General features: G+C 38.1%; 2 protein-coding genes across 4 annotated transcripts in view; one reads left to right on the top strand and one right to left on the bottom strand.

Annotated features, from left to right (window-relative positions):
* Positions 1 to 315: 315 nt before the first annotated feature.
* Positions 316 to 11,741, top strand: MASTL (microtubule associated serine/threonine kinase like). Of its 2 annotated transcripts, XM_062507170.1 has the most exons (10): positions 316 to 400; positions 1,737 to 1,843; positions 2,155 to 2,287; positions 2,886 to 3,058; positions 4,229 to 5,464; positions 6,266 to 6,404; positions 7,815 to 7,829; positions 9,591 to 9,704; positions 9,795 to 9,896; positions 11,349 to 11,741. In XM_062507170.1, the coding sequence occupies exons 1-10, from the start codon at positions 331 to 333 to the stop codon at positions 11,504 to 11,506; spliced, it is 2,247 nt and encodes a 748-aa protein (XP_062363154.1). In that variant the 5' UTR covers positions 316 to 330; the 3' UTR covers positions 11,507 to 11,741. The 2 variants fall into 2 exon arrangements, with proteins under 2 accessions (XP_062363154.1, XP_062363147.1); XM_062507163.1 differs by lacking the exon at positions 7,815 to 7,829.
* Positions 11,742 to 15,397: 3,656 nt separating this feature from the next.
* The window catches only part of ACBD5 (acyl-CoA binding domain containing 5), a 30,327-nt gene continuing 21,100 nt past the window's right edge, over positions 15,398 to 24,624 (bottom strand). The window contains exons 8-12 of one of the 2 annotated variants that reach the window (XM_062507182.1): positions 24,133 to 24,409; positions 22,725 to 22,924; positions 21,146 to 21,196; positions 20,749 to 20,858; positions 15,398 to 17,403 (exon numbers count right to left, since the gene is read on the bottom strand). In XM_062507182.1, the coding sequence (XP_062363166.1) occupies positions 17,391 to 17,403; positions 20,749 to 20,858; positions 21,146 to 21,196; positions 22,725 to 22,924; positions 24,133 to 24,409 (651 nt within the window). In that variant the 3' untranslated portion in view covers positions 15,398 to 17,390. The remainder of the gene's footprint in view (positions 17,404 to 20,748; positions 20,859 to 21,145; positions 21,197 to 22,724; positions 22,925 to 24,132; positions 24,410 to 24,624) is intronic. The other variant, XM_062507190.1, reaches the window with a different exon arrangement.

Genomic DNA, 24,624 nt, shown 5'->3' on the forward strand with positions numbered 1-24,624 from the left:
TGCTCATTAGTGAGTGTCACGATGGTGCTTCTTGTGAAGGGCGCTTGTTGAACCTGCTGAAGCACAAAATATGTAACTCTTGACATGCATGCTGATTTTTACAATGCCTGAGATGTTTGTACCATCTTTATTGCTAAATACATTTAATTCTTTTGAGGCGTGTTCCTCAAACTGGAATCTTCTGCTGGCCAAGAGATGTTACTGTTAAACAGCTCTAACCAATATTTTGTATTGAGTGTTTCTGGGCAGTTAGCTTCCTTGGTGTTGCTCAGTGCTCTTTTTGCTGATTTCAGCTATATTCATATTTTCAGGGATTTGAAGCCAGACAATATGCTCATTTCTAATCAGGGACATATAAAGTTGACAGACTTTGGGCTTTCCAGAGTTACTCTGAATAGAGGTAAGAGTTTTTTCTATCCTTTTGCTTGTATTAAAATGTGTTTTTGCATCACATTTCCATATTCTTGAATACTTTGCATCCCTGTAAAGGGCACCTTTCAATTAAGTAAGTGCAAATGTTGCAGTAAAACCTGATTTCTAATAGGTAAGTACTGATCAGCTACATGCTAGTAAGGAGTCTGCTCTTTGCATTGCACTTCAGAAGGTAAAATATTTATTCTTTGGGACAAAGATATATGAAATATAATCTAGATCTCTTTCTTTGCAGAGATATAGATTTCAAAGTTTTCTGAAGTCCACTAGGAGATTTCAATGGGTGAATGAATAATTCTGGCTTGTTCCTATTTCTCTGACTACTTCTGCCCTTCAGTTCATGTCTCTCAGTCCTGTATAAATTAATCTCCAATAAATTAGCTGGGACATTTCAGACATTAATTTGAGGAATAAAGGGAGGTACTAAGTCCATAACAAGATTAGATCAGTGCTTTGGCATGTGAATGTTCTCTTTCCAATGAGTAAATGTAGCTGAATAGTCATGACTGTCTGGCACAGGCTGCAGATCTGAAGGTGAATATCCAGTTTCTGAACTGGTTTGTACCTCCTTAGCCAGATCATCCAAACTTATGCTGCACAGCACCAGTTCCAGTTTTTTGAGACAGCTGCTGGAGGATACATCCTTTTTATATAGTTAAAGGAATGTAGAAATTCAGAGTTGTCAATGGAATTTGATTAATGTTTTTAAGAATATAAAGGAAAATCTTAGATATTCTGTATTTTTATGGGATACTGCTTCAACTGATGTTCTAATGAGGCAGTTTATTGTGTCTAGTTGAGCATTATATGGAGGTTTTGAGGCTACTTACTGCTAGTGAGCAAAGAAAAAGGTATCCAAGGTTGAATTTTCACCTATGAAAAATTCTTGGGTAGCTTTTCTAAGCTGTCTTTTGAAGTGATGGCAGGTATGGAATCAAATTTAGTATCCTATTTCACAAGCCATAAGCTGGAACTGCTGCCTAAAAAACAAAGCTGATATCAAATCAGAAAATACAGTGCTTTTAGCATAGTATACTGGAAAAGAAATTTGACTTCTAAAACTTCTGTGTAAATAGACAGAAAATACAAATATACAGATGTATAAGAAAAAACACATAATTTAAATAAGAATGTACAGGTAAGTCTTCAGTTGGTCTTGGTGGCTTCATTTGTATATTTGTTGATGTGACTAAATTTTTTATTCCTCTTCATGAAACTTAAGTAAATGTCTGCAACTTTGCCTTTGTTTAATATCAAAATGAAAACCTGACCTACTTGATTTTGTTTTTTCTTTTCTTGTGTAGAAATAAATATGATAGATATCCTTACTACCCCATCAATGGCAAAGCCAAAACAGGACTACTCACGTACTCCAGGACAATTGTTGTCTCTTATCAGTTCTCTGGGCTTTGTAAGTAATTTTCACTGTCTTTGAAGTAATTAATCCTTTTAATTTATTTACTTTTTTTAGTTGGCATGATAACGGCTCTTCTTGAATCTCTTCTGCCAGCTGGTAGAATGACTTATGATATATTTAGTGTACTTTGAAATTCTGATATGATTACCTTGGACTGTAGTTTGAATTATGGAATCTTTAATGAGCATGGCCAAGCTCCAATGCAAACATGATAAAGGATGGCTGAAGTTACCCTCTCAATCCTGGATTGAGAATTTGTTTGGACTCCATTAACTTTTAACTGTGTTTCTTTTTCTGCTTGTTAGTATACTCCTATAGGAATGAAAGTGCCAGGGCACAAATCAAGTCAATCATCTGACAGTCTGCATGGAGTGGTTTCTCCTGTACCTATGGCCCAAAAGGAAAATACGCCTTGTTCAACTAAACTATTCAAAACATGTGAGTATACCAGGCCTTGTGCTGAGGAACACTCTAGCTGTAAGGTTGTGGCCTTTTAATTTTATATGAGTAGTTTGGACCCACTTCATAAAAGGTGTGATTCTATTGGTGTCTTGCTCTCTACCGTTCCTTCAGTGCTTTACATCTGACATGTTTTCACCTACATCGCTTATGTCATTTTCTAAAGTGATTTTGTTTGATTGGGTTTTTTCAAACCATGACCCCTGAATTCAAAATCACCCTTTAACATTTTATGGAAATAGTGTCAGTTCTTGACATACTTTCACTGAAAATTATTAAATATAGCATTGTATGCTTTCATTTAAATTGTCTTACTTTGCTGCTTTCTCATTTCTGACCTGAAATGAGTAAGAAGGCAACTATGCTGCTAATGTACTGCTTTTATATTCTTGGCAAGTTCCTAATTTAAAAAATGCATGAATTGATTATGCAGCAAATGGAAGGTGACAAAAGAAATTGTTGCCACACGTAGCTTTCCTTAGCTTCCTTTGATGTGAAAGCTTAACATAGTGTGAAAGTCAGTCAGTATATGTTGCCTATTTGTATCAACATTTGATTTTTTTTTTTTTCTCTTAAGATCTGGATAATTCTCAATTAACACCTGTGATGCCAGCGAGGAGTTTAACTCCTACTCTACTTCAGTCAAGAAATAGGTTTGGTTCCTCCAGTGTCAGTAGCCAGTCTCAGACACGCATGTCCAGTGTGGAATCAGAAAACTGGAGCAGCCCCAGGTGGGGGAAAGATGTAGAGGTCAGGACTATTTCATCTTCCCACTCAAAATTAGTTTGTACTTGTGTATGCTGTGTTGCAAATGTCTTCTACTTAGTTACTTGCCTCAGTTGTTTTCAAATGTTGAGAAACTTTCCTACAGTAGAAGGAGCAGGGGTTGTAATTTGTGTTAAGTAGGATTTTGGATCAAACTGGTATAACCTTTTCCTTCAAACAAATATTAATCCTGTGCAATATAACAGGAGAAGCAAATGCTATTGAGCCTGCAGCAAAAGAAAAGAGAAGGCTTCACTGACCATCACTGGTTTAGCGCTGTCCTGCATAAGGTGGGCACTGCTGGGAGCAGTGGCTTTTTGGAAGCTGACCTTGTCCCTATAGCTTTATTTGCTCAGCATTGTAGGCAAAAGAATTTCATTAAAATACAGAACTTGAGAAAACAATAAAATCCACTTCAAACTTCTACTAGCTGTTGAACTGAAAAGTTTAAGACTTTTATTACTGAACGGTTTTATATGAACTAACCAAACTATATTACCGATAATTGTAGCTGATAATATTTTATCCTAAAATATTTTATCCTATTTTAATGTGTTAATGAAATTCTGCACAAACACAAACCTAAAAGAAAATGCTGCTATGCTATGTAGTTCCTTGCCATGAATCCTCTTTAGAGCATACAGAACAACTTACATTAAAAACAATTTATTATTCTGTATCTGTCTGTTTCTTAGGCCTTGGTTTTAGTATTGTGTTATCAAAGCATTAGTAACATCAGATTTTCCTTTTGTCATCTCTGAAGTGTAATATACCACAGAGTACTATGATGGGGTGCTTTCCTTTGGACTTGGAAACTGAAAACGTCTGTAGCTTAACTTAAAATAAAATCACAAACACAGCTTCAGTTACTCTGTTTTTTAATCCTTTGGAGTTTAAAAACATGGCATTTGCTATTCTAGCAATCTTACTTTACATTCTTAAAAGAAATGAAATTATCAAGTTATCCTTAATTTGGTTTGGGGTTTTTTATGTATTTTAAAGTATGGTTTTTTACAAGTAGTAGTTAGAATGAGTAATACTTGCAATTCTGCATTTCAGTATAGAGGTTGTAATCAAGTATTTCAAATTAAACATTTCTACAATGCTGTAATCATATTTTTCTTGATACTCAAAACTTAATGTGCTTTTTTGCAGCAAAGTGAAGATGAACTCCGTTCTACAACATGCAAAACCAGTAACAGTGGGTCAGCTGTCCTTTCAAATGTTTTGTTGCCAAATAGCAAAGGTATTGAAGTTTTAAAGAAAAAAGAACTTGAGTCTGCCATTTCTCCTATTGCCAGCAATGATTCTGGCAGTAGGCAGAAGTTGGGAAGTGAATGTTTGGATGTAACAGATACTCCTGTGAGCACTCTGGATGTGAAAGGTGTAGTAAGAAAGTATATTTCTGAAAATAAGATTTGGAAAGAAAAAGTCCTTGTAAATAAAAGAGACATTAGTTATGAAACAGCAGAGACTTCCAGACTACAACAGTCACTTTCAAGGCAGAATGAACCTGTCAAAGAGGAAGAAATGTTTGAAAAGCCAGGTGTAAAAAGAAGCTTTGAATCAGTTGACACTAGTCCTTGTCAGGAACTTAACTATGTTAAAAAAAGCAATGCGGAATATAAACGTGGCTGTCCCATCTCAGAATTTCCAGCAAACAAAGGGACAGGTTTGACAACAGAAATTCAATCCTTAATGCTTTGTCATGATGGATGCCTGTGTGACACTTGCAAAAGCAAGGAAGAAATTAAGAGTTTTATTAGTAACCAGGAAACAGTAGAAAGATCACTTACTCCAACTGTAGCTAAAAATCTTATGTGTGATCTGGATGCAGACTGTGGAAAGGATGATGAAAAGGAGTATATGAACTCAAGTTTTTTAGGCACTGATAATGAAAAACATTTAGATGTCTTCAGTGCAGATTCAGACTTACTTCCTGAAGTGTCTGTTACAGAAAGCCGTCTAGAAAAACAGCTTTCAGATTTGGACAGGAGTGTTAAAGACCTCTCCTTTGAGAAACCAAAACCTGAAGGTGTGCTAATAACATCACCGGAGTCCCGAGATGCCTCACAGGTTGGAGAGGAGGCACACACAGCCCAGGAGTGCAAGCCATTACATCAGGAAAAGGATAATGACCAGAAACACATGGAAGAAACTTACCTTGATGCAGTATCTTCTCCTTCAGAAAAGATGATGGAAGCACTGAGTCTCTTTAAAAAAAATGCTGTTGTTTTTCGGAGTTATAATAGTCCAATCAACGTATCCAATATATCTGAGCCATGCAGCATGGCTTCCTTAGATATAATGGATCTTTCACCTTCTTGCAGTGGCTCTTACCCAACAGCTATCACTCCATTACAGAAAGGAAGACCATATCACATCTATCAGGTAGGTAAGGAGGCAGGAAACTTTGTGCATGCATTGGACATTAGGGACCTGAAATTATTTCAGAGGTAAATTTAAGGAAAATTCAAGTAGTTTGAGGTAGTCTGTCAAAATAACCTTTGCTGACAGGGTTTCACCTGCTGCACTTCCATAGCCAAAATTACAATTTCTGTAAGAATTTAGCAGTAGCTTTATGTTCACTGGTTTGCCTTTGGCTCAATGTGCATTGACTGTCCATCTCTGAGAAATCCTTGCTGTTACAGTGAATTGATTTTAAAAAGCCTGTGCTATTTTGTCTCATTCTGCTCCTAGCACAGAGTTGTATTTTCTGTGAGCAGTTATAGGTTTCCTAATGTAATGGGAAGTCTTTGGTTTTTTTTGGGTTTTTTGTTGTCCTGCACTATTCCCAAGGCAGTCTGTGAAAGCTGTTCAGCTGCAGGTAACTGCCATTGTACTTGCTACTTTCTTCTTTTTTGTCCTGGTAAAGTAATGGTGTAATGTATTCTGTCAAGTGCCACTTACAGGCCTATTACACAGGTTGATGTAAACAGTGATAGCTGCTGGATGTGACACTGGAGGAAGAACTTGGAGAAAAGTTTCTCAAAGAGTAGGCATCTTTATGCTTCAAGACTGTTGAGATAAAGCAATGCAAGCACATTTCACACATGCTTTTCAGGGAATGTTTTGTGACTGGTTCTTGACTTGAACTTAAGTATCAATTATTACATCCATGGCTAAACCTGGAGATGGGAGTTTGTGAGCTGGTTTTGTTTGACATCTGAAATCCCTGTCCCACCTTTTCAGACCCCTCTTCGAGGGGATGCTGGCACTCCGTATAGGACTCCAAAGAGTGTTCGAAGAGGGGCTGCCCCTGTAGAAGGTGACCGCATCCTGGGGACCCCAGACTACCTGGCACCTGAGCTGCTTTTGACACAGCCTCATGGTAAGACAAACCAGCCATCTGTCAGTACTTGAAAGGTGACGTCTTTACATTTCTAAATGTCTGTAGAACTGTAAACCCTTCAAGCAATAAGATTGGGAAATCTTCAAAAACAGCTTGTGCCATCATGGATAGCTGTGTTTGCTTCAGCTGCTCCTTCAGTTCATTAACTGCTTTCTCATGACCAGAGGTTTTGGTTGCCCATCACAGTCTTGTTTGCTGCCAGTTAACATTGGAAGCTGCTTTGGCAGCTCTGTATTGGCTTAGGAGTAACAGTTTGGTCATCCTGAGTGCCCTTGAAGATTCTTTGGGATGGGAAATTGGGAATTTAGTAAAATTTTAGACTGAAAGGCTTAAGCCTCCGATTATTTTTAGAATGTCTTCTGTGTTTATTGATATTAAAGTGTTATGTGAAGCCAGACAATTTTATGAAGTTGCCTTAAAATCAGTTATTGAGTTGAGTGACCTCATGAAACACTTCAGACATCTGATGGGATCTTCTGTATAAGGGTGCAGTAATAGCCATCAGATTTTTGAGGTTGGTTTTTTGGGATTTTTTTGTGTTTGTTTTCAAAGTTTGAAAGGGCATAAGTTTCTTTGTCTCAGATTCAGAGATCCACTGAGATTATCAAAAAGTCTTCTGCTGATTTGCAAGAAGCATTAACAAAAATTAAATGCAATGTATCTCTAACAGTTGTTGAGGTATAATTGTATTTTATTTCCATCTCAAAAGAATACTACTATTTTGTAGAGCTGCAAGTCTTGGGAAAATTACATGAGAGAAGCCATAATCAAGAGGTAGATTACTATCCTGTGGAACAATAATATTCTGCTAATATAAATTAACTAAAACTCTGTGAAGAGATTTAACAATTTAATGGTAAAAACTGAAAATACTAAACATATGTACGTACTGTTTTGCACTTCCATTTAGGATTTCTGGTTATCTGACAGATGTTAAAACTGGATAATATTTTGGAAGTGTAATCAGTGCTGCTTAGACGATGTGAAACTTGGTCACAGGGTGATTTCTCTGTGGTTACTGGGTTTTCAGGATTTCAGTGAAAACGTGCAGAGTCTGGAGTTTGTCAGGAAATTACACATCTCCCATTACCTCCAGTGAAGCCAAGGATTTTGGAACTCCAAATTTTCCCTTATTAAATATTTCACATGTTCAGCTGCTTGTAAACATAGTTTTAATCCTAAATTAATAGTGTTACAAAACTGTTCTATTTTTGTTTCTAATTTAGATTTAACATTGTCATTTTTCTTTATTGTGGAATACTACCTTAGGGAAAAAAATCTTCATTCCTATGCCTTCAGAGAATCATACTTGATATTCAATGTTCATATTTGTTATGGTTTTTTTGGCAATAATTGTAATATTTTTACTTCATTTTTTTTTATATGCAGGGACTATGATCTCTGGTGAGTTTTCTATATTCTGTGCAGAACTGAAGTGTTCAGCATAACTAAACAGTCAAAGTATAACCAGATCACAGTTTCTGAGACCATTGTTTGGGTGAACATTGTTTATATTTAGAAAGATATGTCCAATGTGCCTCCACAGAATAATGTGAGATGCTCACAGGGTCAGGAGACATCATATCAGTGTGACTAAGCTATCAAAAATCACACATGTGAACATGTACTTCAGAAGGAAAGTCAGCATTCTTAAATTGTGTAACAGGAGGTAAAGCCAGAGACACTTTCTCTCACTGCTGCCTTTCACTTTACTGCAGTCAGTCTGATTTACTTTGCCAATGGCTGAAGGTTCTGGTGCTTAAGACATGGTGTTGCTGCTTCTTGCTCCAAATCACAGAAGCATAGAATATCCTGGGCTGGAAGGGACCCACAAGGATCATTGAGTCTAGCTCCTGGACCTTCACAGGGCAGCCCTAAGAGTCACACCCTGTGCCTGAGAGCACTGTCCAAACACCCCTTGAACCCTTGCCAGGCTTGGTGCTGTGACCACTTCCCCGGGGAGCCTGTTCCTGTGCCAAACCACCCTTTAGGTGAAAAAGCTTTTCTTAATATCTCCCCTAAACCTCCTCAGCACAGCTTCATGCTTTCCTTGGCTCCTGTTTAGCAGGGATGTGGTAGGAGTCAATCTAATTTTAGTTAGACTTTGTGTGGGAAAAATCGCTGCTAAAAGCTGTTTATTACATTGTTCAGAGTTGTGGTCTTATTAGACTTTGACTGGAGCTGGGAGTATTTTACTGAACATCCAGGCAGTCTAACAGTGGATGTGAACTCACTGCTTTGATGTGCTTAGCTTGGTGGGGCACTCTTATTGCTGTTAGGAGTTGCTAAAAGTTAAACACTTTGGTTTTCAGCATTTCTAAACTTAACAATAGTCTTTGTGAAATGGCTCAAAGCATTTGTTTGCTTGGAGATGTCTTAGGTTTTTTTATATTCCAAAAAAGCCAAGAATAATTAAATTCATTCTCTTTCAATTTTTTTTTAACAGCAATTGTGACATCTCTTCTTTATACAGTAGAGTGGGCATGGCTTGAAGATGCAGAAAGCTTAGACTGCATGCAGTGGTGTCTGGTATTGCTTTGTCTGCTGGTTTCAATGTAGATTAACAAAAAGCCAAAACCCTGGAATGTGGAAAAACAGAACTATTCAATAACAAAGCAGAGATAGCTAATAACTACACATTGCCCCAGTCAATTCAGTGTAATGGAAGGTAATGCTAGCTTCATGTGTGCTGGCTCGTTTCTGCAAGCTGTCTTTGATAGTCACCATAATTTAGACAAACAAAAAATAAGTTCAATAGTTTGAAGTTTTGGAGACTTCTTAAAGAACTGAGAGAAAGGCACAGGTGGAACATGGAGCACTCATCCAGGCTTTAGTCATGAGGCATTGAAATCTAATCACAAAACAATCTCTTGAAGAAGTCAGCTCCTGGATTCTCTGTGATGGGAGTTGATCATTAGATTGTTACCAAGAGCCCCCTTGGTTTTATCAGTAAATCTTGGTGTTACCTATAATAAATTAAGGAGCAGAATGACTTCACAAAAACCTTTTAATATATTTTTAATCTGCATGAATATTAAATACAACTTGTCTCTTCATAATTTTCCAGAAACTTGCAGAGTTTAAATACTCTTCAGTTTTTGCTAATCTTTAAGTCTTTGCAAGTATCATTTGTGTAAGTGTGATGATGTGGATTTATTTTACCAGGTTCTGCTGTAGACTGGTGGGCCCTTGGAGTTTGTCTATTTGAGTTTCTAACTGGAATTCCACCTTTTAACGATGAAACACCAACACAGGTCTTCCAAAATATTTTGAAAAGAGGTAATCTGTTTCAGTAATCAGGGCAAGTATGTATTCCCAATATATGTTTTATAGGTTGAGTTACCAACTCAATTGTATATTTGTCTGTAGATATTCCCTGGCCTGAGGCTGAAGAAAAACTGTCTGATAATGCCCAGAATGCAATAGATATTCTTCTAACAATTGACACTACTAAGAGAGCTGGACTGAAAGGTTAGTATTGAAATTGTTCTTTGCAACTAATTGCATATTTTTAAGTGGTGATCTCTTCCTCCTGAAACTTAAGAGTAATAGCTTCAATGCCTCACTAGGTTCCATGTGTAGTACCACAGCACTTAACACGTTGTGATATTTTCTGTATTTATTGTGGAGTTTTTTCCTTTCTGAACAGGGTAATTCTGGAGCTGGGTTGTTTTGTTAGTTTTAAATATTTAATTGAACGTTTGTTTTGCTTTACTGCTGTTCTACTATGCATTTTTAGTGTTTGATATGTGATGTACCGAAGGTCTCTCTTATCTAAGGGGTATTTGGAATTTTTAACCTAAATGACATTGGGAATCTTCATTAAAAGATGATAGCTTGGGAGAGAAACCTCCTACAACAAACAGTTCATTTAGAGAAAGCAGGTTTTCTTAGGAATCACCCTGTCATTGCTGAAGGTATGGGAGAATACTAAGTTGGACAATATGTACTGTACAAAGTCTTTTTTTTCTTCCCTTGAAGAAGGGCTTAAACATTTGCTATTGTTAACAGTGTCTGTGTTTTATTAAAAAAAAGTTGATAATGGAAAGAAATTTAGAGTGAGGTATTTCGGAATCAGAGAAAGAAATCTGATGAGAACTGCTCAAGAAATCACTAGAGAAGGAAATTACTATGGAAAGGCTTACACATAAAGAAATTAAATGCTAGAAGCTGAAATCAAGCCAAATGAAAATAGAGAAGGCACAAGAGTATGAATGAAGATTTTTATGTCAACGGAAAATCCTGTGGCTGTGATATTTCCCAGAAGACAATTTGAAGGTGTTTTAGTTAACCACAAGTTCTTGTCTTTATTTCTCGATTTTAGAGTGAAATCTAATTGCCTGTCAAGAGCAGAATTTTAAAACAGATGACATAATGGTTTCTTCCTATCTGAGTTTTTTCAAAATCCATTCTTTGTCAAGACTTAAAACTGTACCTGGCCTCTTTGTCCAATTTATAGTCCACTGAAGTGAAGTTGGATGGGTAGTTTTCAGGACAACCATTAAGTTTTTCTTGTACCTTAGTTTCCATCACTGTCATCTTCTCTCCCCTCTCCAAAATTTGTGCTCTCCCTTTTATTGCTACAGCATGAAGCCTTTTGTATTGGGACATCCCAGCTATATTGTAGTGCTGTGCTTCTCTAAATTCAGTCTTTCTGGGTAAGAGCAGCTGTAAAGCTGCTTTTGGCTCAGTGGAACTGTGTGGAACAGGTTCCCTGGATGGGGGTGGCAGCTACTTGTCCTTCCAACAGTTTGATCCTGCTGCAGCTGGGGATAATCAAAGCCCAGTTCAAATTTGCACTTTTATGAACTTCTGAAAAGGAATATAGAAGAAATCTACTGACAGCTATAGATGAGGGAACAAAGTGACTGTGGGGCTTGGACATAATAAAGTTTATAATGCTTATGTGAACTTCTGTTTCAGAACTGAAGCATCACCCCCTCTTTCATGGGGTGGACTGGGATAATCTCCAGAATCAAACTATGCCATTTATACCTCAGCCAGATGATGAGACTGACACCTCTTATTTTGAAGCTAGAAACAATGCTCAGCACCTGACTGTGTCTGGATTTAGCTTGTAGCATCAAGATAAGTGAACATTCTCCATGGTTTTGCACACTTACAGGTTGTCTTGTGAACCCTAGTTTGGTCTTGACTAAGTTTCCTTGCTGAATTTAGTGTGTTTCAAGTTACCAGTCTATTTTTATTATTCTGTATTCGAAAGTGAAACTGCTGTATGAAACTGGTATCATGCCTTCATGCTACTTTTTATTTCACTGCACCTTACTAAGAGGCCAGAGCATTGCATTTATTGGAGCTAATAACTCTTGGCAATAATGGGGCTTTTTAGCAATTAATTATTCCAGTTAGGAAGTGTGGTGGTATTTCCCAGCTAAACATAATAGGGAAAGGATATAAATTGTATCTAATTAGTAACTTACCTGTTGGTGGTTCAGTGTGGTGGCAAGCTGGTTTGGGAGCAGTCCTTTCTGATCAGTGTGAATATATATCCACCATGCAAAACTGGTCATTTCTATTCAAGGTGGAAAATTGAAATCTTAATGCAGCATTGAAATGTCTTGTCTTCTGTTTGTCTTGTTCCCAGGAAGGGATGAGAAGATACAGTGGTGTTCCAGGTTAATTTGGCTAGAAGTAGCACATTAGACTGGCAGGAATTCCTCTGGTTATTATGCTCTGCTAGAGAAATGGGGCAGGGAGATGATGGGGCAAGTCTGTTAAACAAATGCTCTACTCAAATTGTTGTGTTGTCACCACTTGGGCTGTAGGAAGCTGGACTGGACATACATTTTAGCAGTTACTGATTTTATATAGGAAATGCTCAGTGTTTGTGTGTGCTCACTTGTGTCAGGTAACAGGTGATTTTTTTTTGTTTTCTAGCAAGTAATATTCATACTGAAGCTGCAAAAAAAGACCATAATATATTGCAGGCTAACAGACTGTTCTGTAAACTCACAGCCAGAGCTTGGAATTTTGACTAGGATATAAGATAGAAGTGTATATTCTGTATGAACCTGAATTACGGGGAAGTATATTTAAATTTATCTTTAAATGCTATACATAACTTGTGTCTGCTAGGTTTTAAAGTTTATTTGTAGATAATCCTGTTTAAATAATTGTCAGTATTTTTCTCGCATAGGTGTCTCTAACTTAAGATTTTCATTTTCCAGGTTAATACATGTTAGATAAAGATCATTTGTGCTAGATGGTGTTGACAGCCAAGGGCCATGTGCCAGAAGCCAAGCATTTTGCCAGTGATTTTTGCCAAGTGCCTTTTGATTTCATGAACTGACTCTTTTTGTAAAGGTAATGAGTTGTTCCTTCATTACCCTGCTTCCTGGAAGACAAGATTTATTGATGGAATTCTGAGCAAATAGTGTCTGCCAGGCTTCCTGCTGTCCCCTCAGGTTGCTGGGAAAGGAATGGGAATGGTGAAAAAAAATTAAGTTTCCTAGAAAGACCTAAAGAGAGCTGATGCTTAGTAACTCAAAATGACCAATCCCAGCTCTTGGTGTGATAACTCAAATTTGGCAAGTTGCAAAACATACAGTGAATCTAACTCCCTTTGCTAAGGACTGCAGTTTCAGAAAACTTCTAAACTGTTCAGTCTTACTGCAATTGTTACATGATGGAAAAGATGCAAACAAATTAATGCACTACTGAAGCAGTATTGATAGACCACATTCTCTGAAAGTGATGAGAAGTTCTTTTGTGGTTTTCCTGTGTACAGTTAGAATTATAAACTGGGGTAGGAGGATACCTTAATCACTGGTGTTTTATACAATTTTTCCTTCCATTTAAAGTAATCTAGTTTAAGAAAGAATGTCTTACAAGAATTAAGTATGATTACGTGTGGAGGAAATAATATAAACTGAACACCACAACAGCTCTTTGTCCTCAGAGCTTTACAAATGATTACACCTGTTCCTATTTGGCAGTGTAACACATTGCCATCAAGGTGGAAGAAGCTTGTTGCACTGGTATAATCTTTTCTAACCCCTTGAAATAGTTCTTAATCATCTACAAGGGTCAAGTAAGCTTCTATTAAAAACTTACTCAAAAAGAAAATTGTGGGGTTTCTGCCAGTTGATTAATGAAATACAAAAACAGAATCTGTAAAACAGTAAATAGACCAATTGACAAATCTGGATGTTTAATATGAAATTATCACTACACTGCTGTCCAAAATTTGAATTTTGCACAATTAGCCCTGAAAATATTGTAATATCCTGTTCTCTTCATTATCCTGGTTATAGCAAATATGGAGTTGAATGTCAGATTTTGATTGTTGAGATTTGTGATGTGGCTTTGTTAGTTGTGGGATGTTTTGGTTGGTGGAGCTTTTATCTTGGGTAAAAATGTGAATCTTAGCTTTATTGTTCAACATGTCACTCCTTGTCAACTCAATCCCATTGGTTTTGCCCCACTTGTTGCTTGATTTCAATACTGCAGGTAAAAGTTTAAATGTATAATGTGGTAGCTGGAAGATATTTCATGTTTCTTCTCATTAGTAATGATCTACAAGTAACTGTGCAGGCTGGCAAGTTTCTGATCCTGAGAAGCTGTGGAATACCACTTGGCAAGTACTCCAGCTGTTACATAGTGCTCCCTGAAGGCCTAACCTTTCATTATGTGTATAACCTATACAAAAACTGTTTAGCTTCCAGATTATCTTGGGAGACAGTTTATCAGCCATTAGCACAGTCCATCTGAAAGCTACTGGAAAGATCAGTGTTGCACTTTGTTACACAGAAGCAGCAGTCTTGGATAGTTATTCCCAGCCCTTATGTGCTGTTGGGCTGACATACACATGGGGCAGTGTCTGGAGGCCAAGGTGCAGAAGTGCTGCCTTGTGCTATTGAGCTCAGATATTCCAGTTTCAGCATGATTTGGTTTACCCATGGTTACTCTGGCAATAAAATGCACTTTTCCTCTCTACTCCATTCTCCAAAAGTTCACTTTGCACTTACTTCAAAATTCACACTTCAAAAATTCACTTTACTTTTGTGCAAATACATAAAATAAAATAGTGCAGTTGTGCTGCTGCTTCTGTGTATCATTTTTCTTTTATTGTGTTACTTTTGCGCCTGGATTTTTACACAAAGAAACACTTAAGTGCTTCCCACTACCTCAGCAATGCAGTGACACTCAATAAGGAAATACCTAATACTTCCAGTACAGATGTGTGTGTGTACCCTTCAGTTAGTTCATAACTTGCTAGCCCATGCCTGCAGGCTTTAGTACCAGCTACGTTTGTGTACCGAATGGCAGGAGAGCAAAGTCCTGAATGGGCCTGTAACTCCTGCGAGGTGTGAGTCTCCTCTGCAGAATTAGAATGAGTCAAGAAAGGGTGGTGGTTCCATCTCCTCAGCACTTGCTGTGCTGCCACAGCACCAGAACAGAAGCAGAGCCCTGAGGATGGAACAGCTGCACTATGCACACACTTAGACCTGGCTCTGCTTCCATGCTTCCAGCTGAGCAGCTCTGAGGGGGTGGAATGTCTAATCTTGCTTGATACACAGCGAGCCTCTGCCTTTCAGGTGAAGCTTGATTTGTGGCAGGAAACCAGCTTGATGTTTGCTTCACAAGTGCAGTTTGGGGCTGGGTCTGGCCCTTTCCAGTGATATGTAGAACTGATTTGGCTCCCACCCTGCTGCAGAGATCACAGGCTGAAGCTATGTAGCCCAGGTCTGAACTCCACGCCTCTGCTTATGCTGCTGCCTCCACATCAAAGCTGCCTCTCCTTGCACCTGGGCAAATTATAAAAAAAAAAAAACGAGTTTTCCTTACCTTTAAGCTGAAATACCTGCCAACTAGGAAGCTGTTCAAATTATGGTGAGCTTGAGATAGGCCCAGTTCTGAGACAGAAGTGAATTGTTACTCAAGTGATGTTGTTTTGCATTACAACTTTCAGGTTGTGACTGATTCTTCATGATGCAGCCAGCAGGTACACTCTTGTGTTCACTCACAGCATCTGATGTTCAGTGTTTAGTAAATGTTAAGTTCAAGATAAAATACCAAAATATTAAGGGATTGATTTATTGAAATATGAATAAGTAACAAGGATAGTACAAGCCTACATTTATTTCAGGGGGAGGTTAACAATTAAGTACCCTTAAGAGATGGGACAGACATTCCCAAGAGCTTGAGCCCTACAGGTGACACGGTTCTGAGCTGTGGGAGGCACTCCAGGGTGGTTTGTCCTGGCAGAAGACATGCTGCTTCAGGAGGCTGGGGTTTTCATGGGACCTTCAAGCTCGAGCATCCTTCCTCTGTGACTTCTATCCTTTATGATAAGAAATCAATCACTTAAAGGATTTTAAGCTCAGGCACAATGGCTTCAGGTCCCAGCAGAACTTCTCTTCCAGGATAAGCTTTGTTCAAACCTGAGTTTTCAGTACATCTCATGCCAATGCTCATCTCTGGCACACGAAACCATCCACTTGTTACAGCAGCCTTCAAAGAGGTTATAGCTATTTTATTTTTTAATTCAGCTTTACAATAAGAAAATCAGAAGAGGGGAAAAGTAACTAAAAAATCCGCATGTAACTAAAAAACAAGATTAAAATTTCTCTGATAAAACCAACATTAAATTCTGTGATTACATTTTTTACAGTATAGCTTATATGAAAAATGTTTTCCAAACTATAAAAGATTTTCAGGAAGGACCAAAAAAACTTTCCTTAAAAATTATTTGTAGGATGTAGTCCTGGTGGAAAATGAAAGCACATCAATAATGGTGAAATTTCTGAAGAGTCAGAGCTTAACCATGGATTATGTTGTGATATAATTCTTCATAGCAAACTGTAAGTTTTCTGTCAAATATAATTTTAGTGCATTTGCATTTTCCAGAGATTTAGACAGTTTATATATTAATTTATTTTAAAATTAAATGTAAAGCATGCTTTTGTCAAGCAAACTTCACAAGGTTGTACCTCTATATATATATATGGGTTAATAAATATTCTGTGGGGAAAAGAAAAATATCAGCTCCAAAATTAGCTGAAAGGGTTTTTTTTCTGAGAGGAAGTAAAAGAATAAGATAGACATACCAGAATTGATACATTTCATGATGTGACCTGGGGAAAATCCATAACAGATTAAATCTTACCTTAACAGAGAAAACTTACAGTGCACTCATTGAGCTTTTTAAAAGCTTAGAGCTAGACTTACTGAGCTAGTTTTCATCTCATTTTAAAGCACCTGGTGCCTAAACTATGCATTTCAGTTAAAATAAGCTGTTGTCAACAAGAATACAGTTATGAAAGTTAAAAAGATAAGGTGCAGCCTCTTTACATGGATCCCTTGTACCACACATTGTTTCTAAACTTGTATTTGACAGCCCCCCTGTTATTAATGGCTCTAACATTCAGTATATATACAAATTCCCAAATCTTCTTTACAATTTTACAGGATAAGTGAAGGATTCAACTTCATTTCTGACACTAATTTAGCAGCAAAAAAACAAGCTGAATTCCTCAGAGCTGTATTGTATTTTTCCAACAGCTTAAAATATATTGAATTTATACTTTTTTTAGAGCTTTCACCTGGTAATATGTAATGCTGTGGAAAAACAGGCAGGAATATTGAGATTGTAAAATTATTTCAATATAAGTGACAGTTTTACAGATTTTTTTCACTCTCTTCAGCAACTGACATCAGCAAGGGCAGTAATTACTGAAGGCCCATCCACAAGCACATTCCAAAATAATTATTGTTCATGTGGTTTTGGGGATGGAATTGTTAAATTTACTTGTAACCTAGGAGCTGTAAATCATTCAAGTTTCAATAATATTAGTCCTTAAACATTTAGCTCAAAGGTAGTACAAAATATTACTGTAATGCAAGGAAGATCATCTCAAACGCTGAGATTCTTTGAGAATTCAGACTTCCTTTGCTTTCCAGGGCCATCTTCTCCTAGAAGTCCTTAAGCATGATCATGAATTCTCAGTTCAGTTTTCTAGAAGAGGAAATAAATAAATTAATTTAATGTACCTTCACATATGAGATGATTTTTCATTTGTCTAAACAAATAAATCAATTACATGTGAAAATCTTCCACTCCAATAAAACACAACAGGGCTTCAAGATACCTGAAAATTTGCCCTCTTATACCTAGGAGTAGAAAATTCACTAAGAATTTGGAACTGCAGGTGGAATTCCCAAAAAATCCCTGACCCCTTGTCAGTGGTGTGCTGGCTCAGCAAAGCAGCACTTAAGAGCTGTCTTCCCCACTACTCCATAAAACCTACAATTAGAGGGTTCTAAAATCATGAGCTGAATCTAGACAACTTTTATTATTATGAAAATAGATTTCTATCTGGGTTCAGGGCCCTTAGGATTCAGGTTTTTAAGCCTTCTTGGTGAAGGCTTCAGTACAAGTACAGTACAGAACCCAGATTTTCAGCATTAACTTGCCTATAAAGGAACAGGGGACAGGTTAAGGAGTGCTGGGATGGAGCTGAGCAACCCCTGCCCAGGGACAAGAGCTAAACCCAAAGCTCTTGGTGACAGAAGGCTGTCCCTCTGCCAGTTACATGGAATTTGCTACACTGTGCAGAAGAGTTTGGAAGTCATGGCTCCACAGCTGCAGCATGAGAGAACTTTGATTGGCAGCAGAGACTCATGGTTTCTGCTGCAGGAACAGTTCATGTAATTTAAAACTAAAAGTACACAGACTGGGTCAGTGCAGGCACTGTGAAGAGCTATTGCCTAAGAGTTCACACACCTTAACAGAGCACAAGCTGAAACTGCCCACGGGACAGGAGAAAAGGACGTGTTTTGCAATTCTGTTTTCTCACTGACTGTACCTGATGAGCTTTAACATTGTTAAAGGAGACAGAAATCCAGACAGAAATGTGCTGCAGAAGCCCATAGCTCTTAAATTGCCTATAAGTAGACTTCTTCAGACACAGAGAGAAAAGCTCAAGAACACAGAAAATGCTTTAGTTGTTTCTGTTATTGAAGTTCATCTCAAAATGATACATGAATGAGTAAACAAAACATGGGACTATGCTATCTCTGTGTTTCAAACCGACACTGGTATTAGCACTGGTACAAGTCCTGGTGTCCAAAACTCAAAAAGAATGTTGAAAAACTGAAGCATTTGGCAATGAGCCACAAGAAAACTATTTTAAAATAAGATTCCAGTTGCTCCATTTGTTTTGTTGAAGCAAGAGATTATGAAGATGACCTGGTGATAGCAAAAAAGGAACCACGGAAAACACATCACAGGCTCTTCGTCAACTGCATTAAGATACAGGAAAATCCAGTGGATGCAAACTGAAGCTAGACAAATCCAAACTAAAAGTGATGTCTTTATTCATCAAAGCACTGAATCACTAGGACAGTATACTAGAAAAATTGCTGGAAAGGATGCTTTTCTAAAATCTGATTTCTGTCTGAACCTGTGGCTGGATAGAGGTTGCTACAGAGGTCAAGCAGATTATCAAAAAGGATTTTCAAGAACAGTACAGTGTTCAGAAAGAGGGAGAGAACACAGCCATGCAGGAGCAATTAGCAGAATGCTGAAGTTCATAGAAGCTTCAAGTAAAATACTAAAAAAAATTTGTTTTGATTTAAAACACCCCAACTTTGTCCTTCCTGATAAGGGGAAATTTCCATTTGCTAGTGCAAAGAACGAGCAAAATGTGTGTAACTGCTTGAAAGCCTCGGTAGTGCAATCTCTGGTTTCATCAGACAATGCAGCAACACCAATGCTGCTGCTGACAGCTCTGAGCCAGGGGAGCTCCCTGGCAGATTTGCAGCCTTTGTGGGCGCTGTATTGTTTACAAAGCCATGGGCTGGGCCCAAAGAGTGATAATCAGTGACAGGAGTGCAGTTGGAGACCAGTTATTAGTGGTGAATGCCGGGGTCCCTACTGGGGCCAATCCTGTTTTAACACCTTTAGCAATGGCCTGGATGATTGGGCAGAGTGCACCCGCAGCAAAGCTGCAGATTACACAAAACTGGGAGTGGCTGATGTGCCGGAGGGTGGTGCTGCCATCCATCCAGAGGGACTACAGCTGGCTAGAAAAATGGACAGGAACCTTTTGGAATTCAACAAGGAGAAGTGCTTAGCCCGACACTGTTTGGAGAAATGACTCCAGGCATCACTGTGTGCCAGCTGGGAGGCAACTTGGCAGAAAAGGGTCTGGGCATCCTCACTGAACATGAGTCAGACCCATGCCCTTGCAACTAAGGCCAGTGGTGTTGATGCTTTCCTTCCAACATTATCCCTTCCTGCATTACCCCTTCCAACAGGGTGAGCAAGGTGATCCTTTGCCTCTATTCAGCACTGGACAAGCCACACCTGGAGTGCTCTGTCCACTTCTGGCTACATGAGAGACATGGACAAACTGGAGAGAATCCAACAAAGGGCCACGAAGATGATTAAAGGACTGGAGCATTTCTGAGGAGAGAGAAACACTGGTACAGGTTGCCCAGGGAGGTGGTGGAGTTTCACCTCCTTGAAGATGATCAAAAGCTGCCTGTACAGTCCTGGGCAACTGGCTTCTGAGTGTCCCTGGCTGAGCAAGGATCTTGGACCAGATGACCTGCAGAGCCTTCCTTCAACCTCAACCACTCTGTGTTTCTGGGATTTACCACAGGAGAAAAAACTATACCATGAAAACTAGTAAACATTTAAAAGCTAGAGCAAATTCAGCTAATTCTTCCAAGATCCACACACATGCAAACTCTCTGCAGTCTGACAGAGGAAAAAGAAGTAAAAGCCAAGAGCATAATAAGCTAACAAAATCAGGTGTGAGGCTGAAGTAAGCAGACAGTAACTCAATCTTTTGATGCTTAGCTGAGAAAAGGCAAGATCAGAGTACAATTGTCCTTCAACTGAAGGAAGTCAAGGTAGATGTTACAAAAGTACCATAATAAGGTGCTAGTAGATGTTAAATTATAGTTGACAGATGGCACTCTACATAGGATGTGATAGGAAAATAGATTTTCATGGTACAACGGGACTAGGAAGTGTAGAAACAGTGAAATGACTCAAGAGAATATGTGGAGTCAGAGGATCCAAGAATGTTACGGAAACACTTCCAAACTATCCAGCCTCACCCACTTGTGCATGCTCTAAATTATTTATCCTGCATCACATTTCATAGATTTAACATAGATTTCCACATATAAAACATACTACATATAAAGTCAAATTAACCAATACTTTCTCATACTGTGAAACTTTCAAGGCAAAGAATTTTCTGTCCTGTCTAAATAACACGATAATATTGCCTATTGGTTTAAACAAATGCCACACAGTGCATGCCTTCTATTGAACGTACATCTTTACCTTCGCTTTCTTTGGTGATACACATGTACCAACCACTGGGCAATAAATGGCCAAACAACAGCAAAAGCTAAAATACCAGGAGAAATTTCAAAGGGCCACCATGATGGTTTCTAAGGAAAACAGAAAAAAAATTCCAGTCAGTAATCTGTGTGCACATATTGAATGCCACCTGTATACTTCTCATCACTTCAAATACTACAGTATCAAAGAAAATAATAGTAAGATTAGAAGAAAATATTAGTCTATCAAGTAATTTCCTCAGACAGATTATTTTTTATCTCCTAGTCAAGGAAAAGACAATACAAAAAGCACAATACCAAGAGCTAGAGCTAAAATATTTGATTTCATATTTTCTCACAGTTCACACATTTTACATATCATAAAAACAATATTTTACCTTGACAGAGGAGGCGGGCTGGTAATTTGACTGCAGTGTTGCAGATTTTGCCTTTAAATACAAACAAAGGCTGGTAAGCGTAAAAAACAAAACTGCAATTAAAAGTTTCCTTCTTCACAAAACAAGAATATGAGGTTTTTCATCTTGTGATGGCTTTGCAATGTGTATATATCACAGTTTAATGCACAGAACCACCCCCATGTGACCCCACATAGCTGCTAACTTGCCTCTCATGTTTCCACTACTCTTTATAGTAATTTTATCACTTCTCTTGTCTTAGAAAATGAACCAGTGTCACTTACTGGACCTCTTTACAGTTTTGGAAGGCTCCTTCACTCAACTTATCATTGCAACTTTCTCAAGTCTGGTCTAGTCCCATTTCCAACCCAGAGCAGAAATCACAGCAGCTTAATTTGCCTGCCTCCATGTCTGAACACCAGTCTATACTAACATCAGAACCACTGTTTTGTTTTCCCCTGGACTACAGCTACAGGCACGTCTAATGCCATAAAGGAAAGAGAATACTCTGTTCCATGTCTTCCAGGCAATCCTGAAAATAGAAGTACCAAAATCTTTTCAAGACTATTCCCAATCACTATTGTGGTGCTTCCACGACAGCAAAGCAGCTGGTTTTCTAGGTCTTTCTTAATTTATGTAAGCATGGAAACAAAAGCTTCTGTTTCTCCTTAGGTAAGGACAGCAAGCATAGCATGAACTGCTGGGGAAGAATCCTTTATTGCTTCTTCTTATATTGCTCAGGCAAAGATAGAAAATCAATCTGTATTTAACCAAACATTAGATTCCTGAATATCTGTAATGCAGCAAAATTATGGTTTTAATAAATCCTCCTATGTGGCTGCCTTAGATCTGGAGTATGTGCCTCCCATAGGATACTGCTTGTACAGCATGCTCATGCAGATCAAAATACATCAGCAAGTCAAACAAAACAAAACATTTTCAGGTTGCTGGTTCAACTATATTCACAACATGTTCCACTGAAACAGAAGGAAGAAGAAACACTGTATCAATAATTTCTACAGTTGCTTAAGAGTTCTGTTGGGTGGGTTAGAACCTGACCTACAATTCCAATAAAGCTGGATTACTTCAGGAGGAAATAAAGCTATGAACAATCAAGTCTTTTGCTATCAGAAAAATGGAATCTGAAGTTCTGCCTGTGAACATTTACCATCTGAAAGATTAAGTTAATTTCTCACTTTCTTTGAAAATGTTTTCAGTTCTCTGAGATCATGCACTACTAACATTAACTGTGGAGTCTCCATATAGGGCCAGTGTAATGTGTATCAATAACTATGGCTAAGATCAGTCTGATCAGAAATCAGTGACATAACATACAGTTAAGTTCTAGGTCCAAAATGCATGGTTTTGCTTACATGTACAAGAATTCTGAATTGTGCTTCTGAGAGTAGGTACCAATAGGAAATTTTAAGTTAGCCTCAACTACATAATGTAACTGTCTCTGCAGTTTAAGAAAATACTGCCTGAAACTTTAATCTGAAAAAGCACAAAAATATCCAAGGACATTTAATAAAGGTGATCAAATAACTCCAAAGAACAGTACCTGTGATGCTGCAACAGCCTCCAGCATATGCAGCCTCTGCAGGACGTTCTGCATGTCCTCCTGCAGCCGCATCAGCACCACTGCAATCTGCTCATTGAGGCTTCCCTGGGGGCCTCTGTCGGAGCCCCAGCGCTCACCATCCCCTCCACTGCCCATCTGGCCACCCTGGGAACCATCTCCTAAAGGCTGAAGTCTGTGCCCTGTTGTGAGGGAGGAGAAACAGGAACACAAAACACACAATGGGCTACAGCTCTATTGAAAGTGTTTAACTCTTCTCCCTGAGTTTTCACCCAGGAATGTGGTACTCCTTGTCTCAGGCTATATTTCAGACAGTTCAGCAGCACTGGGACATCACTGAAATGTCATCTGAGATGTTTCCCTATAGCCTTAGTGTGACAGCATCATTCAAATTCCTACAACTGCAAGAACATTTAGATAAAGCTATTAATACACAACCAGACAAGTTCAGCAGTACATTCTGCCCTAGCAAAAAGTAGGGTCTTAGTATGTTTTAATTTTGGCAAGGTCTCCAGCTGGAAAACAAAGATCACTGGAACACAGTGATGAGAAAAGATAATTATTTGAAATCTACAGTACTCCCTTAAACTAGATACAACTACCACTAGCCTGTCATATTTCTGCCTGTAAATAGCAAACTTCAATAAAACAACAAGAGAGAGAAGAGGAGATAGTTAACTATAGTATGTTCTTTATAATAATTTTCAACATAAATGTTTTATTTGGATTTTCTTTTTAATTTTTTCCCTTGATTACTTATTGGTGCTATACAAAAAGGCATGCTATATATAAATAAAATACTTTCTGCCTTTTTTGGTTTCTACAAGAAAAACTGATTTTATCCTTGACTTTACAGATCATACCACTGGAATATGGTACTGCTCGTAGGTGACAGTATTAGAAGTATTACAGGATTAAAAAGTGCTGAGGTCCAGCATAAACTGAACATCTGGGTGATTACATGATTAAGAATCATTAAGTTTTAAGCATCATAATAGATAGTATCAGAATCAGTCTAAGGTGTGGTTAACATTCCAATTATATACAAAACAATATGTCACTGCCATCGTTCCATGCCATTCCCTGGTTTCAAATAAACCACCACAGAGATGTAAGTGCACATGTATTTAACAATAAGTATGTAACTTCTAAAGGAACTCCTCTCAGGCAGAGACTGGTTTTGAGGATTTTTTCTAAAAACCCAAGTGCCATAAGCAGCAGCTGGAGTATAAATTATCCACTATAATAGGCATTTTGTTAACTATTTTTATTGTGAAGAGTAGAAGCACTATACACATGACTGTTCCACTAGACAGTGCTGATGCTTCTCAGACACCAGTAATTTATGGCAGTGAGGAGAGTGGGGAACACAAATGGAGGGTCACAGTACCTCTCCCTCTTCTGACACTGTAGAAATCTGCTTTTTCTCCACCTTTTTTCTCCTTGTGAGGACCCCCATTACTGGCTTTGCCATCTTCTCCTCCACATTTGACTTCACCTTGTTCTTCAGCAACCCCATCTCCAGTATTTCCAGGTTGGAGATTCCCGTAAGTCATGCAAGTGCGCCTTGGAAAATCCGTATTTTCTAACAGAAGACTGTGATCTACATCCAAGAAATGGGATGAATGCTTTAAAGATCCTTTAGCTGATGAGATGATCTCCAAGGGCTACAAATTAACATTAGCAAGTAATTAAATTCTGTAAAATATGACAGTTAAACATTAAAAAGGAAAAAATAGAATCTTTACTTTCACACTAAGAAAATACTTTGCCCAGAATTAAGACTTTTCTTTTAAGGCGAGCAGTTGTTTTCCTGTAGAATATACTTACTAGTGTCTAAATGTCATTTCCAGATTGAGAAGGTATGTCAAGCAAATATCAC

This window comes from Cinclus cinclus, chromosome 1 (assembly GCF_963662255.1).
Source record: "Cinclus cinclus chromosome 1, bCinCin1.1, whole genome shotgun sequence".
In the NCBI taxonomy this organism is placed as follows: domain Eukaryota; kingdom Metazoa; phylum Chordata; class Aves; order Passeriformes; family Cinclidae; genus Cinclus; species Cinclus cinclus.

Coding starts and splice junctions, on each gene's coding strand:
- MASTL (XM_062507170.1), top strand. CDS start 331: ATGCTCATTTCTAATCAGGGACATATAAAGTTGACAGACTTTGGGCTT. Junction 3,059..4,228: donor GGTGGGGGAAAGATGTAGAG/GTCAGGACTATT, acceptor GCTTTTTTGCAG/CAAAGTGAAGATGAACTCCG. Junction 9,897..11,348: donor TAAGAGAGCTGGACTGAAAG/GTTAGTATTGAA, acceptor CTTCTGTTTCAG/AACTGAAGCATCACCCCCTC.